The sequence below is a fragment of the Candida dubliniensis genome, chromosome 6 (assembly GCF_000026945.1).
Source record: "Candida dubliniensis CD36 chromosome 6, complete sequence".
NCBI classification, from domain to species: Eukaryota; Fungi; Ascomycota; class Pichiomycetes; order Serinales; family Debaryomycetaceae; genus Candida; species Candida dubliniensis.
Genome location: NC_012865.1, coordinates 607,425 through 625,666, shown reverse-complemented (window position 1 = coordinate 625,666; position 18,242 = coordinate 607,425). Strand labels below are relative to the sequence as shown.

Here is an 18,242-nt window from a genome sequence, read left to right as displayed (position 1 = left end):
CAGGTAATACATAAAGTCTATCATTACCTTAATATTTGACATATTTGCAATCGTATACTATAAAATAGTAATACAATGTTCATAGTATTTGTGGTACATATAGACATAAATTTAACAAGCCAAAATAACAAAAATCTGGAGTGTAACATTAAATGAGCTTGGTTCATCTTTAGTGTAACGGAAATTCATCATAATTTTCATCTCCTGTTTTATACTTTAATAACTCTATTTCATAATCAAACTTTTTGCCCTTGTATTGTTGTAAGAACTTGTCAAATAAAAATTTCAACACAAGCTGATTATCTTCTAAAGTATTACCCTCGAGCACTTGTTTGAGAGCCAAGATTTTCACAGAATTCAGCAATGCATGACTATATTCATTGGCAATTCCATCAACTAAGGTACATTTGGCACAACATGAATAGTTTTTCATTTCATTGAAAGCATCAAGTATGCTAGCGTTACATTTTTGACATACTCTGTTCATTCGTTGTAGAAACAGTGGGAACTCAGGGGGTTGAAATGGACGGTATGGTGATGGCGGTCCCAGTAATCGAATCATTTCGCATACAAAATTGAATGGTCTTGTGTTGAATTGGGACAAATACATATCTTGATCTAAAAACATAGTCCTCAATTGGAATGATGAATAATTCTGCCATTCATAGACTTGCTTGAGTGCATAAAGTTTGGTAACACCAAAAACTGTATTACTTTGTCCCTTCAATAAAGCTACTTTCAAAGTACATTTAGGACAACTAGGTGATTTTGATGCCGGAAATGGCTCATCTGGCTCGCGTATTTGTTTACAAATTGAGCAAATAGTTTTGCTTGCAACGCTGCCTGTTGTCACTGGATCATTTAACCTTTGTACTTGATTAGGTAACAATCCATGCAGGACGGGATTATTTGGCGTTGGAATACGCTCTGGCATCGTTGTGTTGTTTATAGTGGTTATCAACTTATCGACGTCTATATTTTGAGAAGTAGAATTTAATACATTGGTTGGCTGTGATGAGGAGGGATCAAAGGAGGAAGTTGGTTGAATAGGAGCTGAATATGCTCTGGTGACTGGTGGATTTCCAATTTGAGGAATTTCCTGAATCGAACTATTCAGTGAAGAAGTTCTCGATAGATCATCGACATTGAATTGAATTATTGGTTCATTTGGAGAAGTGCTTGCACTGCCAGTATTGGTAACTTTTTGCTTATCACCTCCATTTGTAGAACTGTCCTGAATGATATGCTTAGCTTCATCTCCATACTCAACCTTGCTAATACTGTCACTTTTATTTTGAGATTCCGTGTGTTCTCTTTTATCATTACTGTTTCTTTGGACATCAACAATTCCTGCATTGTCTTCAACATTGGCATTGACATCATTTTCATTATTATGAGTATTCTCATTTGGATCGGCCACATTGTCTTGCGAGCTATTTCTATGCGTGCTTGTGTTTGTATCAGCATTCTCATTGTTATTGCTATCCTCGATGTCATGACCACTTTCTTCTTCTTTGTCACTCGTTGCAGGGTTATCGTCATTGCTATGACCTGTATCATTCTCAAAAACATTGTCTTCCGGCTTTATACTAACTTCTGCATGTTTATCCAAAGTATCTAAGTCGTCTTCAACAGGAAGGGCATTCTCGTTAGAAGCAGTATGTTGGTCGCTCCGGATTTCATTTTGTTCGAGAGAGCTTTCTCGATTAGATACATTTGCCTGACTTGCAATATTCTCTTGGATGGGCAAGCTTTCTGCCTGGGCCGAGTTTTCTCTATTGAAAGAACTTTCCTGTTGCAGTAAGTTTCCAGTCTGCTGTGGTACATCATGCGTTCTAAAAATTTGATTGTTAGTTTCAACAACCTCTAAATCAGTCAAACTTTGACTATTCGAATTGGTTGCTGACTTGAGGTTTATGCTGGCATTTTGTTGTGATTGAGATTGTTCAATCTTGCTGTTTTCTTCAGCTCTCAATTTCTCCAATTCTATGGAATAATCAAATGTTCGAGAACCAAGTTCTTCCAAATAAGGATCACGTTCCATTGCAAGTTTGATGTACTCTTTATCTTTATTATAGTACCGGTGCATTTGATAGAATCCGTATAATTTTATGACTTTTGATAAAGCTTGTAAGGTATCTCTATGAAGTCTATGTCTAATAAGGCATCGCGGACATGTTGAAAAAGATAAGCACTCAGGAGGCATATCACTTGGTTTTGGTCGTTTACAACATCCAAATCGTTTCGTTGGTGATAAAGTAGTTTGTATTGCTGGGTCGGTAACCGGTGACGTATTATCTATCAAAGTGGACGTTTCTGAACTATGTGATTGTGGTATTGAACCAGCTAATTCTGGTGATGCAGTTTGTCTGGAATGCTCAACTTGGGTTGTTGTTTTATTCTGTTCTGGTAAATTGTTTGTTATAGGTGGAGAAGCCGTTGTGTCGACTGCGGCATCATTCATATCAGTATTAGGGGACTGATTTTGACGAAAAACAATCGAGCTTAAGTTTCTCCGCAAATTCTGCACCATCAAATGCAATTGTGCATCATTTGTGCGTTCATTATGGGAAGGTTTTGCAATTTTACTTGGTTTTAATTTGTATACGTGACCAGTAAATGTGGTATCCTGTGATATCGGCTTCTCGGCAGTGGCTGGGTCTGGTGCCAAAAGACTGGATGGACTTTTCACTGTGGAAGGCAGTTCTTCGAGGATAAATGCATACTCGTTAGGTGGAGAAACATCACGACTTGGTTCCCATGAGCCATTTCTCGAACCTAAGTCCAAAGGTTCATGCATATCGAGAATAACAGAATCAGTAGCACCGTTTTTAGAATTCTCTGCTGCAATATCGGTGGACAAAACAGTATTGCCCGTACGTGTTTGGGAAACTTCACTGTCATCAGATACATGCAGCAGCGACTTCTCATTGTTATCAATATCGTTCATTAAAGTATCTTCGTTATTACCATTCCCTATCACATTATGAGAAATGCCATTATTATTGGTATCGAAAATCTGCTTGCTGTTCTGATTGTTGGGAAGGGGTTGCTCTTCTGCCAAATTACCAGCACGATTGGGAACTTCCGCAATTTCATCATTATTTTCATTATCGGAGGATCTGCAGCTACTACTTGTTTCTTCAAGCTGTAGTAATTCTTCTTGTGCCTTATCAGAATATTCCAATCTTTCAATTTCACGAAGACATAATCTTGATGAGATATTTTTGTTGTTATTGAAAATAAACTTAATCTGACGATCACTTAGCAAAAAAAGTTTCACTTGTGAGTATTCTTTCAGTTTATGAGACGAAGTTAACTGTTTTAATGCATAAAGTTTAGTTGTGATATGGAATTTGTTCGTCATGAATTTTCGTAGTTTCCGTTCGATGCTTGTTCTTTTTGCTTTAGACTTTGACCTCAACTTTGAAGTTATGTATTTTTTGTAAGCGTTATAATATCTTGTCATTCTGCATATTGGACACAACACATTTGATCTATCATCTTCGGGCTCGTCACCCAAACGTTTTTGCAGACAACCAATACACTCTTTAAACATTTGTGATGATAATAATAACTGTGGTTATCAAACGGTTTCTTTTAAAGGAAGGTAATATCTCTATAGGTTTTGGTACGATACACTATTGAATATACTCTAATGATTTGGTAGTGTGTTATATTCGGAGTCTTGATTATATAATAATTATGGCAACAATGACGAAAACAACAACAACTAAAAAAAAAAAAAAGGAATTGGACCTTGCCTCGTGTAAAAAAAAAAATTGTTGATAGTCGCGTCGTGGATCGCACGAAATATCTGTGCCAAAATTCATGATTCTATTACCATGGTGCCATCATTGTATACTATTATGTTCATTTTTGAATAACACCAGTGATTGTTAAGGATTTAGGGTGGAAGTACTAATTTGTAGTATTTTTGCTGTTCCGGTTCGATGTAAAAAAAATGTTTGACAAATTGAGACATTAAATTTCAAGAATCGTAGTAGCCGATTCTAATTGCAGCAAATGATTGCAAAACCTTCTTTAATGATTCTTTTTGGATTTATAACTAGGATCTGCAAAAGCTGAAATGTATGTGGACTGGACATATTGGAACATGGTATTCCATAAAGAGACCCCTACAGACATTCAACGTACACGCTCAGTTTTGTATAGTGTCAATGAATTGATAAATAATATCATCATTATTTGTATTCAAAATCTCTATTTGTAAGGGCAACACTCGTTGTTAGATTTACAGATAGAATAGATAATATTGTAACAAGACATAACTTTTTGGCCACCAAAAAGTTTCGCCCTATGTTGATAAGAAAACTTTCCTCTTACGCTAAAGCCACTTGACTTTGTTCGAGTGTTCTTTTGGTTTAACAAAATTGAGTACATCAATACGCGTTCAAAATAAACTTCAACGTGGATTAATCATTTACCTTTGTGGTGTTGCTCTAAATCTAGATTCCACTAAATCTTATTTCCTATTTCGATCAAGGGAGTTTTAGTACCATTGGGATGATTGTTTTTGAAAACACTTTTGGGTTCATCTGTATCAAAAAGCAATGTTTGGTGATTCTAAATATCAAAAACACGTAAGACAAAATAAAGCTGTGGCCAATAGTTACGTGTACTGTTGTTATCCACGATTTAACAAAATGTAGAGCACAAAATTGTTAAAAACGAAGAAAGAAATAGAGGCGGAGACCAATACTGCCTCATTAATATTATAACAACCACCGAATAGTGTTAATAATTATTGGTTTTACGCGTGGTTTGGTGTTATTTCTGAATAATAATATTTGCCTATTGCCATTACTTTGCCTTGTCAATACTATCCACTGTGTATTATTAAAATCTGAGTGGGTCAATAACTTTAGTCAATTCATTGTTATTATTGTCTCAAAAATTGGTGTTTGCTATTCAGGTCGGCTTTCAATTTGTTGAACATAATTGCGATTTTGTGATTATTTTTATTTGTTGTCGTGTGACTTTATCACCAACCAACTAACAATTACTAAAAAATTGATACTTTCTTTTCTCTTGGCATTTGGATTGTTTTATCTTGCGTCTAGATGGCAAACATTTCGTTACAAAGTATTATTTCGACCATATACTATTTTGTTGTTGAGTTGATAGCTTCTGTTGTGTTTTCATTGTTACGTCACGATTGGTGATAAATAATTATGTTCGAGTACCAGATAGCCAACGAAATCTTAATGATTGCACTAAAAAAATCCAACTTCAAATTTAGATTGTTTTATCAGATAAATAGAAAAGATGATGCTATTTTCATTTTGGCTAATCTGTATTGTTTTCCAACTTTTTCAGGGCACAATTATCACCCCTATTGTAGTTGATTTTGCCGCATTCGTCACCTTCGCCACAAACAAGGCTTTTATTTACAAACCCCTTTCTTTTAACTTTGTTATTCCCCATGTAATTTCTCGGTTAAACTTTATTGATCCATGCTGCCCCCAAATAAACGTAATTTCAAACCAACCAATCTTGAAACTTGAACGATATCAATTAACAAAATGCCAGCATAAAAAACATTTTTACCTTACGTTTCTTTTTATTATGAAGAAGATGATCTAAATCTCGTGTGATGCCTAACTTGAAATGGATTTAGGTATTTAAATTCCATTGGTCAAAATGCTCCGTGTTTAGTGACTATGCATATCCAAATATTTAAACTATATTGTGGCTTACTGTTGATTTCATAGTTTGCAGAACTTTCTTTCAGAAGAAAGTTTCAGGTAATATGTACGAGTTACAAAATGGTTTATGCATGCATTAAAAAAGGTACCACATGGATTATTGTAAATTTGCCGGGCCGATTTTGTGTATTTGAGAATGCTACCAATTTGGTCCGCCTAAAATCTCAAATAAAACAGACCATTAAAAAAAAAAAAAAAAAAAAGAAATTAAACAGAAATGAAAAAAATTTTTCAACTCCACCGATTTCCGGTTTGGGGTAATTTCTCAATGTTTTGGTAGTAATTGTGGTGGGAAGAAGAAGTTGGCTATGTTTGGTTACAATTATAATAAATGGAGCCTGTTCGATAACATGAGATTACACGTTATTACATTGGCTGAGGTTTAACGATTATAATAATCACAATTTGAACAAAAACCAGCCAAGAAAAACCATATTCTAATAGTATATAACAGGACGAGAACCAACTAACTCACCCATACCAAGAGTAGCCAAAGGTTTGGAGTACTGTTTTAGCCTGATTTACATTGTAGTTGTAGTTGTAGTGTATATTAATCTATTGTTTGTTTAGTCATTTCAAGTCTTCAAATTAGTTTTCGTGATGCAATGTTTTGTGTTATCTTTTTGTGTGTTGGTAGTTTGGCTATTATTATAATTTATGAACCATCTCACACAGAGTTAAGAAGACCAGCAAGTATTATATTTACATATATGTAGACAAGGTTATCCACCTTGATTCTTCCATCTCCTTAAAAATTTCCTTTCGTTTAATTTTTTTTTTTTTTTTTTTTTTTAGGATTTTTGATTATTCTTCTAGTTGTTTTCTTAGCTTGCTTGAATATTGATATATATCAACCGTTGAAGGTACCGTTTTATAACGATGTCGCTCGTTAAATCAATAACATCGACGAAGCAGTCAAACAAATTGATTAAGGGGATTTTATTCACACTTGTGTTGATGAATTTGATTTATTTCACATTAGTCATTCATAATAACAACAAAGAAAGCATTTCTCTCATTGCTTCGAAGTTGAGTTCCCCTGCTAATAACAAAGACCAATCAATATCAAACACTGCTGATGATGAACTATTGTCTTCTTCAAAACAACAACAGCAAGATACTCACGAATCTGTCCTTGAAGAACATGAAAAGGAACAACAGAAACAGCAACAACAACAACAGCAACAATCACTTTCAGACGAAGATATCCAATTCAAAAAATTAGTTGATGTTAAATTGAATTCAATTAAAAAAAATCAAGACAAATATTACATGACCGATACTGATTTGCATGAAACTAAAATCAATGTTCCAATCAAACAATTCTTAAGGAAATATGAAAGCTCAGAATCATGGATTAACAAAAATGAATTATATTATGATCCAAGATTCACATTATCAATATACTTGAATGAATTATACATGCAATATCTAGAAATGAGTGATGAACAGTTGATTGATGCTAATGATAATCAGCATTTAATTGGTGGGAAAATAAATTCTAATGAATTGCCAGAAATTAGTTTACCTTTTAATTGGGTTGATTGGATTGATTTGACTATGTTAAATAAAGAATTATCTAAACCAATGGATCAACGACTTAAATGCCATGATATTCAAGAAAATAGCCATTCAAGACCCGACACATCTTATTTCTGTACTGATAATGAAGATATAAGTGAAGAAACTTTTCAACAATTTTTCAAAATGGGATACAAATATAAGACCCAGTTTCCTGGTTTTATAATCAATGATCACGAAAGACACGAACATTATTGTGATAATGATTATCGTGTAATGCAAGCTAAAGCATATACCATGACACATTTAGTGAACCCACTTAAAGTTATTATTTTGGGTGATGATAAAAAGGATAGTAATGGTGGTACATTTGAGTTTAACGTTGATAATTCAAATACCCGTTTGACAAGTAGTAAATTGATCGATAGATATATGGAAACCCATGGCTATTACACTCATAAACAAGATTCAAATGTTGATATTGTTCGTAATGGGAAAAGATTCTTTTTCGATTCTTCAGAAGATCAAAATGAAGTCCCTGATACTATTGAAATGGATTATTTATCAATTTGGAATAAATTAAATGAAAAAGTTGTTCCTAAATATTTATCCCCCAATGAAACTGGATACAACAACTTTTTGAATATGAGAGATAAAAATGTGATGGTTTTACAAGAATCAAAATTTATGGAACCACCATCAATTGCATCACAAATTCAACAATATACTGGGAAACCAGAAGCTGAATTGTCACCACAAGAAAAATTGTATTTGCAAGGATTACAAGAATGTTCCAAATATACTGACAAAAATGAAATTAGATATTTCCGTATGGCAGTAATTAACCCTGGTGATCCGAAAAACCGTGAAAATGAATGGGGGTGGCATTATGATTGGCGGTTTTTCAATGGTGCCTTAAATTATGAAAAACCCAATTGGAATCAACAAGAATTAACTCATCGTACTAATATCATTTTGGATAGACTATTACGTAATTGGTCCAAATTTGCTATGGAAAAGGGGATCATTACCTGGATTATGCATGGTCCATTATTATCTTGGTATTGGAATGGATTATTGTTCCCATATGATAATGATATTGATATTCAAATGCCTATTGATGAGTTAGTCAATTTGGCGAAAAACTATAATCAAACATTAGTTGTTGAAAACCCAAGTGAAGGTTATGGGAAATATTTAATTGAAGTTAACACTTATTTCCATAACCGGGGGATCTCAGTTGAACAAAATCATATTGATGCTAGGTTCCATGATGTTGATTCTGGGATCTATATTGACATAACAGCATTGAGTAGCTCTAATGCTGAAGTCCCTGGCGAATATAAACAGGAAAAAACCATTAAATTGATTGATGATTTAGCTAAACCACATTCAAATGAAGACAAAGGAGAACAAATAAATTCAGAAAACCAATTGATCTTCAATGATAGACGTAAACATTTTTATAAAATAGACCAGATTTCTCCATTGAAATTTACCATGATGCAAGGAATCCCTGTAATGGTACCTAATCAAATCACCAATCGTTTACAATTTGAATATTCAAAAGGATTAAATTCTTTGGAATTCGATGATTGGTTTTACATTAAACAACTTAATCTTTGGATTCACAAAGATAATATAATACCTATTTTGAATGATCAAACTAAAACTTCAAAAGAAGATATTTTGAAGCAAATCCAACCCCCATCATCATTATCCAATGATCAAATATTGAAATTATTGAATAATGAAGAAATTTTACAAGAATACTATTTGACGAAATCGTTGACTAGATTCCATGATTTTGAAAAACAAATTTTATTTGATGATAATGGAAATGATAAACCAATAGATCTAATAAAATATAAAACTTATAAAAAGGGATTGAAAATGGTTAAACCATTGAGAAAAGCATTATATGAATATGAAAATATTGAAAGAATAAAGCATCATCATTAGTTAGAAGGGAGGAAAGTCAAAAAGAAGTACTTTTAGATTTCTTTTTTTTTTTTTTTTTCAAGTATTGGTACACTTCCTTCCATTTTATATACTTGTAAAGTAGAATAATATGAAAATAAACATCAATATATATATATAATACTTATAATAATACTTTAAAGGAAACTAAATAATCAAATACATAAAATAACTAAACAAATCTTTTATAAAACAAACAAAAAGAAGCAAAAATATTGTACAACCTTCTCTGCAAACAAGTCATACCCAATAATACTACTATGGTGAAAAACTACAAAAACCCACCTCTTTTTCCATATGAGTTTTGTAATCCATGAGAATGATCCTGAGCTTGGACATTAGGGTCAACGTTAGGATCAAGACTTGGATCAACATTTGAATCAATAGCAGCAGGATCTTCTTGTTGGGTATCAGGATCGTTACCCTGCGTGTGTTGTAATGCAGCCACTGCTGCAGCAGTAACGTTGGGTGTTCCTTGAGAAGCAACAGCTGCGGCAGCACTGGCTTCAATCGCAGCTATAACTGCAGCGTCAGGTTGCTCTAATCCTTGAGTATGTGCTTGTGGTTGCTGTTGTTGCGGTTGATTTTGAATTCGTTGATGTTGTTGAGGTATATGATGGAGCTGCTGTTGTTGTGATTGTTGTTGAGACAACTGACCCAATTGACCTAACAATTCAGAATAGTTTGGTGTTGCTGGTAACCCACTTGCTTGTAATTGCTGTTGCATTTGTTGTTGCAACTGAGCGGCCTGTTGTTGTGCTAGACTATTAACGTTGTGTTGTTGTTGCTGTTGCTGCTGTTGCTGTTGCTGTTGCTGTTGCTGTTGCTGTTGCTGCTGCTGTTGTTGTTGTTGTTGTTCTTGCTGGAGAAGATGGTGGTGATGTGGTTTGTTTATTGGTTTCTCAACCAACGTTCTTGATGTCTTTTGTCTCTTCTTTTTGTTCACGGGATCAGGTGGATGGTTATGTTGAGGGTTGATCATTCTCAAAACCCACATTTCAGAAATGCGAGAATTGTCTTCATTATAGTCAGGTTCATCGGTCTTATTTTTTCTTTTCAGATCCTTTTCACTAGGATACAAATTGGCGACCAAACGATAAGCACATTTATTTCTCTTGGTATAAGCAATTCTTTGTCGTTTAGCTGCATCCTTGACAGTGGTTCTAAATGATCCTGATCTTTCACACTGGAAATAAACAGCTTTTGGTTTTGATGAATTGATGACAATTTTACACCTTTCGTCAGGACCTAGTTCATTTTTAACAAAATGCACCAATTCTGCTTTACTGTTGAATGTCTTTACAATTTCATTCTCGATGTATCGCGAACGAAGATCTTCATTTGTATCAAATTCGTCACTAGTAAGCGCATCTCTGACATGCTCATGTTGTGACAAATGTGGTTGTGCCAACTGTTGAGAAAGTTGTCCCAACTGGTGTAGTTGTTGTTGCTGTTGATAAGCATGTTGTAACTGTTGGTGCTCTCTTTGAGCTTGCGCTTGCGCTTGAGCCTGCGCTTGAGCTTGAGCTTGCGCTTGAGCCTGTCTATATTGTTGTAACTGTTCTTGTTGATGTTGCAATTCCTGTTGTTGCAATTGTTGTTGTCTTCTTTGTAATTCGGCACGGTGTTGTAATTCTGCGGCCGCTGCTGCAGCACTAGCAGAATATCCAACACTGTTACTATGATGAAGGGCAGTGTTGGAAAACTGGTTGGGTGAATCTCCAGCACTCAAATAACTAGCAACTTGAGGGTCATACACATCCGCTGTTGAAGCACCATGTTCCAGTTTAATTCCAAGTTGTTGTCGTTGTTTCTGTTTAATAGATGCTGAAGCAGTTGGGATATTCAAATCTCTTTCGTTTTTATTAGATGACATGGTAATACAGTGTTTTCAAATTCCGAATCTTTTCCTTGTTTACTCTTTCTTTGGAGGGCTTCTTTCTCTTGAATTATAATATGAAACTACTAACACTAGATATATATGTATATATCTTTTTCCAACCTAACCTGGCTCCCAAAATTGTTTAAAGTTGTCAAACTATCTGGTGTAATTTTTTTTTTTGTAAACAATAATCCTGCAAATAAACAAAAATTGTTCCTGAAGAGAAATCTAGGAATGGTGTTTATAGAAAATTGGTTAAAAAAAAAACTCTTATTGGAAACAGGAATTGTTAATATGAAGGAAGATTAGAATGTTTTAATATGAAGGATTTGTTTTTCGTTTTTGTTTTGTATAATATTGTTGTAGTTGTTGTTGTGAGGGTTAAAGATAAAATGTGTGAGAGATGGTCAAAAAAATTTTCTCCCTTTGTAAATGTTGTTGTTGTTGTTGTTGTTTTTGTTCATGGTAGTGTGCAACTGCTCAATAATATTATGTCACGTGGTGTATGATTTGAAAGTAGTTTTTTTTTTTTTTTTCTCCATTAGTACACGCTGGTTTTTGATTAGACAATTGGTAACCGAAAATAACGCTTTTGAATTATCACCAAAATAGAATTAGGAGTTTATTTTTTGTTCCTATTTACATATTATCAAGCAGTAGGTATATCACACAACAAACAGAAGCATATTTTTTTCAAACTGTATACTCAATATGACTACAAATATTTTGGATAACAAAGCATTTATAGATAGTGTATTATCAATACAATCAATTCAAAATGATAAGGAATTACATTGGTATATTATAAATATGATTTTACCTGATTTACCACAAATCATAGAAACTTTACAGATTTGCTCAAATTTGTTAATGTACAATTCACCACAAGAACCAGATTCCAAACAATGTATTGAAAAAGGTCCATCCATCAAACTACCTTTGTCTTTAACCAATCAACAAGACTCTGTCAATGGGACAATAACCCGAGATGGGCCATATATAACCAATCTAAAATTAACAGTTAAGAATCATTATTTTAACAAGTATTTCTATAAATTGCATTTAATAAAGCCAATGGTCCTAGAACAATTAGTTAATGTGCTAAATTTGATTAGGGATTCGATTGAAATACTACAGAATCTTCAATCAATAGATAAAGAGTTGTCAGTATTGTCAGAGAAAGAAGACAATCAACATACTGTCAAACATGATCAATTGATAAATGACTTCAAAAGACTCTTGGTTAATATTCATGATTCAAAGACAAATTTGCAACTTCCATTAGACCCCAACTTAATTTTCCCCTTGCGGGTAACTGACGGAGAGAGTTTTGAACCCCAGTTACTGGACCGTGTGGCAGTAGATTTTTATCTTAGTCAAAATCAAGTTTGTATTGATTTGAAAAGTCTTCACCGAATAACAGAAAAACCATGGTGTGAAATTGATGATAATGGCAAGTCGTTTGTGGATAAATTGAGAGAGGAAATGAAGAACAAGAGACTGTCAGTTGGTGATAAATCTACTTCCGATGCAATCAATCAAAATAACAACACCAACATATTTTCTAATATGATGAGTCATCTTCTGTTAAGACACAAGTATGATACTATGGATTATATAACCCGATGTATTACCTATAATAACATGGTTGTGGTGGTCAATAAGAAGTTTGAAGTGTCTACAGAAGATCCAATATTGATCAGCTGTTTTACAAAATTAGATTCTTTGGAGAGTATCATCAAGGGATACATTTATAGCTTGAATAGTTTTTCAATGTGAAGAATAGCTATTGATGTTGAGGTAAATATTAGAAATCTGTAAAATATTTCCTGTCATCATTGTATGGGTTGACAAATTCAATAAAACCAAAACCTCTAGTAAATTACAAGTAGTGAAATTTCATGACAAAATTGACAACGATAATGAATTTGCCCTTCAATATACTTTTGTGGTCAATACCAGCTTCCTCTTGTTGTCACTTACTTTATAAACTTTTTCAACACGTATTTGTCTATTTTTTTTGGCTAAAATACAAGCAAAAATTAAAACAAAGAAATAAAAATTATGGTTAATGTAAATATTGTTTAACCATCAAGGTTGTTTTGGTGAAAATGTGATATTTGTTCCACCAATACTAAAAAGGTTTGCGATATTTTACCAACATTGCAAGATAACGAGCGGCAAAAAAAAATCAGATTTGTGGTGGTGGTGTTGCTGGCAAACGAAAAAAACACCAAAGAAAAAAAAAAAAAAAAAAAAAAAAAACTGTGGTTTGTGGTTTGTTGCAATACCTTCTTCTCCCAAATAAAGGAAAACTTTAAAGATCATAGATTTAATATATGCATATGTATATATATTCATATGAAAATTCCTTCATTGAAATTAACAACTGCTAGAAGTCCCTTTGTTTCAGTGAGCAAATATTATTCAGGTATGAGCAATCAATTTACTACCTTATCCGATGACAAGACCATTGAAAAACCATTACTTGATGATCGTTCATATAGATTTATTAAATTAAATAACAACGGGTTGAGAGTATTGTTAATAAATGACCCTTCAACGGATAAAGCAGCTGCTTCCTTGGATGTTAATGTCGGTTCATTCACTGACAAAGAGTACAACATCTCTGGACTCGCCCATTTTTGTGAACATTTATTGTTTATGGGCACGGAAAAGTACCCCAAAGAAAATGAATATTCAAATTATTTATCCAAACATTCGGGTAGTTCCAATGCATATACTGCTGCAGAACATACAAATTATTATTTCCAAGTCGGGGCAGATTATTTAGAAGGCGCATTGGACAGATTTTCTCAGTTTTTCATCGCACCGTTATTTAGCAAATCGTGTCAAGACCGTGAAATTAATGCTGTTGATTCAGAAAATAAGAAAAACTTGCAAAGTGACACTTGGAGGTTATACCAGTTAGATAAATTTACAAGTAATTTGGCACATCCATACAGTGGGTTTTCTACAGGGAATTATCAAACATTACACACTGATCCTGTGGCAAAAGGAGTCGATGTTCGTGACATTTTGATTGATTTCCATAAGCAACACTATTCTTCTAATTTGATGAGTTTGGTTATATTGGGTAAAGAAGATTTGAATACATTAACTGATTGGGCGATAGAAAAGTTTGCAGCAGTTCCTAATAAGGATTTATCTCGACCAAACTATAAAGGAGAATTGGTCTATAATCCTCAGCAATTGGGTAAATTGATCAAAGCTAAGCCAATTATGGACAATCACAAAATGGAATTGAATTTTTTAATCCCAGATGACTTGGAAGACAAATGGGACACTAAACCAAACGGCTACTTTTCTCATTTGGTAGGTCATGAGAGTAAAGGGTCAATAATTTATTATTTGAAACAGAAAGGTTGGGCCACAGATTTGTCTGCTGGTGCAATGACTGTTTGTCAAGGTACTTCGAATTTCTATATTGAATTTCAATTAACACCTAAAGGTTTCGAGAATTGGCAAGAAATTGTTGTTATCACATTCCAATATTTGAATTTTGTCACAGACGATGCACCTAGAAAATGGATTTGGGATGAAATTGAAGAAATGTCACAGGTCAATTTCAAGTTCAAACAGAAAATGGAAGCATCTAAGACCGTTTCTACTTTGAGTAATAAATTGTACAAATTTGATGAGTATATCCCAGCCTCATATTTACTAAGTTCAGCCATTGTGAGAAAATTTGATCCAGAAGCGATAAAAAGGTTTGGGTCTTATTTCACGCCAGAGAATTTAAGAATCACATTAGCTTCCCAATTATTAGCTGGGTTAAATAAACAAGAAAAATGGTATGGCACCGAATATGAATATGAAGATATCCCACAAGCATTAATTCAGCAAATTAAATCACAACCATATAACGGCAATCCGAATTTGCATTATCCTCGACCAAATAATTTTATTCCAACTAATTTCGAAGTTACTAAAGCGAAACTGAAACATCCACAAGTAGCTCCATATTTGATTGAACACAATAACAAAATTAATTTGTGGTATAAACAAGATGATACATTTGAGGTTCCAAAAGGTTCGATTGAAGTGGCATTCCATTTGCCTAGTTCCAACACTGATATCAATACATCAGTAATGTCAAATGTGGCAATTGAATTGTTGGATGATGAATTAAATGAGTTGACGTATTTTGCTGAGTTGGTAGGATTAAAAGTTAAATTACATGCATGGCGTGATGGGTTTTTAATTAATGTCTCAGGGTATAGCCATAAATTATCTAATTTGTTGCAAGAAGTCTTGACCAAGTTTTTCCAATTTGAACCTCAACAAGATAGATTTGAATCAATAAAGTTTAAATTATTAAAGAATCTTAAGAATTTTGGGTTTCAAGTACCTTTTCAGCAAGTTGGGGTATACCATTTACAATTATTAAATGAAAAACTTTATCAACAAGATGACAGAATTGAAGTTTTACAAAAAGTAACATACAAAGATGTTTATCAACATTTCAAACAAAATATTTGGCAGCTGGGTATTTTTGCAGAAGTTTTGATTCATGGTAATTTTGACGTTGCCCAATCAAAGCAAATTAGAGATATTATTAACGAGTCAATGGAAAATGTTAAACCATGGATGGACAAGTATAATGAGGAACAATTTCATTTACAAAGTTATGTGTTACAACCAAATGAAACAATAAGATACGAAGTGCCTTTGAAAGATACAGCTAATATTAACTCATGTATCGAGTATTATATTCAAATCAATACCAATGCCGATAGTTTGAAATTACGTGTTTTGACAGACTTATTTGCCACAATAATTAGAGAACCTTGTTTTGATCAATTGAGAACTAAAGAACAATTAGGATATGTTGTATTTTCAGGGACGGTTTTAGGGAGAACAACGTTGGGGTTTAGAATTTTGATTCAATCGGAAAGAAAATGTGATTATTTGCAGTACCGTATCGAAGAGTTTTTAGCTCAATTTGGGAACTATGTTAACAACGAGTTGTCAACTGAAGATTTCATCAAATTCAAGCATGCCTTGAAAAATATCAAGTTGACCAAATTAAAACATTTGAATGAAGAAACTGCTAGACTTTGGTCAAATATAATTGATGGATACTATGATTTCGATTCAAGATCTCGTCAAGTTGAAATATTGGAAAATATCACCAAAGACGAATTAGTTGAATTTTTCAATACTTTTATTGCAAAATCTGATAATACTGGTAAATTGATTACTTATTTGAAATCGCAAAATCCAACCGAGTTCACGGAATCGAAAAAATTACATTCAGGAATAATCAATTATTTGTATCGTAATCAAATTGAAATTGATCATGAGTTGATTGATAATTTGGTTAAACAATATGGGGAACACAAAGATTTGGTTCTTGTTGCCAAAGAATTATCAGATAATATAAATGTAAATAAAGATAAATTATTGAAAGTCCTTAACAAGGCAATCAGTTATCCAGTCCCTGAAATCTATCCAACTGGTAAATTGGTTGTCAATGATGAGGAGTTTAGAAAGAATCGTGAACTAAGTGGCAAACCAAAACCAGTAAATGCATTAACAAAATTTTTGTATAATGAACAATCACATTTATAGATGTTCAAAAACATGATGGGTGGAGAAGTGTACTAGGGATGAAGTAGATGATTATTTATTACGTATTTATTAGAATAAATGAATTTTAAAATTGAATTTATTGTAAATAGGGTGTGACAATTTTAACCCTTTTAGGGGTATCCATTCAGACATGCATCTAAATAAATCACAAAAGCTTAACTACATATCGTTCGATAATTAAGCCTGTCGGAAACTGATATTTCTATGGAATAATGATTCAAATTGAGAATACTAGAAATAATTGACAATGAGAAGTAAATCCTACTGAAGCTTGACAGTGTAGAATGACCCATCAACAACTTAAGAATCGAAAAAAAAAAAAAAAGTGAAAAGTTAGAATCAAATTCAAGTTGGTTTTTGTCCAGAACCATAAGTTACACAAAACTAAAATAGCCTTAGGTGCTAATGTTCACCACAATAGCCGATACCGCTACCACCACGACCAAGTTCCATTGACAATAGTTTGTGTTGAAAATTTTTTTTCTTTTTCTTAAGAAAAAGAATGTGATTGCTAGAAAACTTAACGAAATTCTATTTTATTACGAGAGGACGACTGTTTTCATTTCTTTGTCAATATTCCTTTTCTCTTTTTTTTTTTTTTCTTTTTGTTATACGTGTGAGTTTGTGTGTGTGTGTGTTTCCCCAACCATTTGGAGCTACAATAAATTAGATCATGCCGTATTACGCAGTTGTTAACGGTCGCGAAGAAGGGGTTTTCTCTAGTTGGCAAGAATGTCGACCTCACGTCTATGGTTATAGTGGTGCCCACTACCGGAAATTTGAAAATCGATATGAGGCCGAAGAATATTATCAAAATGACGGAGATTATTTCATCTATCCAATATACGTTGATGGTGCTTGTAGACACAATGGTTCCCCACATGCTGAAGCTGGATATGGGGTTTATTATGGAGATGGTGATTCAAGAAATGTCTCAGTACCATTGGATGATGTCGATCCTGATGGACTTATTCCAACTAATCAAAGAGCAGAATTATGGGCAATGAACCATGCTTTGAGAAATATTTGGAATGAACTAGAGGAAGAAACTGAAGATGGTAAAGCTATTATTTATAGTGATTCGATATATGCTATCAAATGTCTTACAGATTGGCCTCAAAAATGGACACGAAATGGATGGTTAAATGTTCACGGTCAAACAATTTCCAATTATGATTTAGTTACCAAAAACTACGAGTTGTATGAGTGGATTAATGATGAATATGATGATAGAGGTTGGGGTCAATTAAACTTGATTCATGTTAGAGGACATTCAGGAAATGATGGAAATGAAGAAGCAGATAATTTAGCTAACTTGGCCGCTGATCGATATGGATATCAGTCGAGTTCATCGTCATATGGTTCGTACTACTAATTTCTTTCTTGTACTAATGATAAGTTTGTATTTCGCTTTGATATAAAAAGTTATAACATCTTTTTTTTTTTTTTTTTTTTTTTTTTGACAGATGTGTAGATGAATTGAATTGTTATTTTTGAGTATATGTATTTTATCA

The 18,242-nt window shown here is 33.3% G+C and overlaps 6 protein-coding genes across 6 annotated transcripts; 4 read left to right on the top strand and 2 right to left on the bottom strand. All coding sequences in view use genetic code 12, as the record gives it.

The window, feature by feature from the left end:
- Positions 1–169: 169 nt before the first annotated feature.
- On the bottom strand, positions 170–3,559 carry CD36_63300 (conserved hypothetical protein; the record flags this gene model as incomplete). The annotated part of the gene is made up of 1 exon (XM_002421017.1): positions 170–3,559. The coding sequence occupies one exon, from the start codon at positions 3,557–3,559 to the stop codon at positions 170–172; it is 3,390 nt and encodes a 1,129-aa protein (XP_002421062.1).
- Positions 3,560–6,608: 3,049 nt separating this feature from the next.
- On the top strand, positions 6,609–9,212 carry CD36_63280 (positive regulator of mannosyltransferase, putative; the record flags this gene model as incomplete). The annotated part of the gene is made up of 1 exon (XM_002421016.1): positions 6,609–9,212. One exon carries the CDS (start codon positions 6,609–6,611, stop codon positions 9,210–9,212), a length of 2,604 nt encoding a protein of 867 aa, XP_002421061.1.
- A 289-nt stretch (positions 9,213–9,501) lies between these two features.
- On the bottom strand, positions 9,502–11,106 carry RBF1 (RPG-box-Binding transcription factor, putative; the record flags this gene model as incomplete). Its single annotated transcript, XM_002421015.1, has 1 exon — positions 9,502–11,106. The coding sequence occupies one exon, from the start codon at positions 11,104–11,106 to the stop codon at positions 9,502–9,504; it is 1,605 nt and encodes a 534-aa protein (XP_002421060.1).
- Positions 11,107–11,823: 717 nt separating this feature from the next.
- On the top strand, positions 11,824–12,891 carry CD36_63260 (regulator of (H+)-ATPase in vacuolar membrane, putative; the record flags this gene model as incomplete). Its single annotated transcript, XM_002421014.1, has 1 exon — positions 11,824–12,891. One exon carries the CDS (start codon positions 11,824–11,826, stop codon positions 12,889–12,891), a length of 1,068 nt encoding a protein of 355 aa, XP_002421059.1.
- A 582-nt stretch (positions 12,892–13,473) lies between these two features.
- On the top strand, positions 13,474–16,707 carry CD36_63250 (a-factor pheromone maturation protease, putative; the record flags this gene model as incomplete). Its single annotated transcript, XM_002421013.1, has 1 exon — positions 13,474–16,707. One exon carries the CDS (start codon positions 13,474–13,476, stop codon positions 16,705–16,707), a length of 3,234 nt encoding a protein of 1,077 aa, XP_002421058.1.
- A 694-nt stretch (positions 16,708–17,401) lies between these two features.
- CD36_63220 (ribonuclease H, putative) lies at positions 17,402–18,103 on the top strand (the record flags this gene model as incomplete). The annotated part of the gene is made up of 1 exon (XM_002421012.1): positions 17,402–18,103. The coding sequence occupies one exon, from the start codon at positions 17,402–17,404 to the stop codon at positions 18,101–18,103; it is 702 nt and encodes a 233-aa protein (XP_002421057.1).
- Positions 18,104–18,242: the final 139 nt, after the last annotated feature.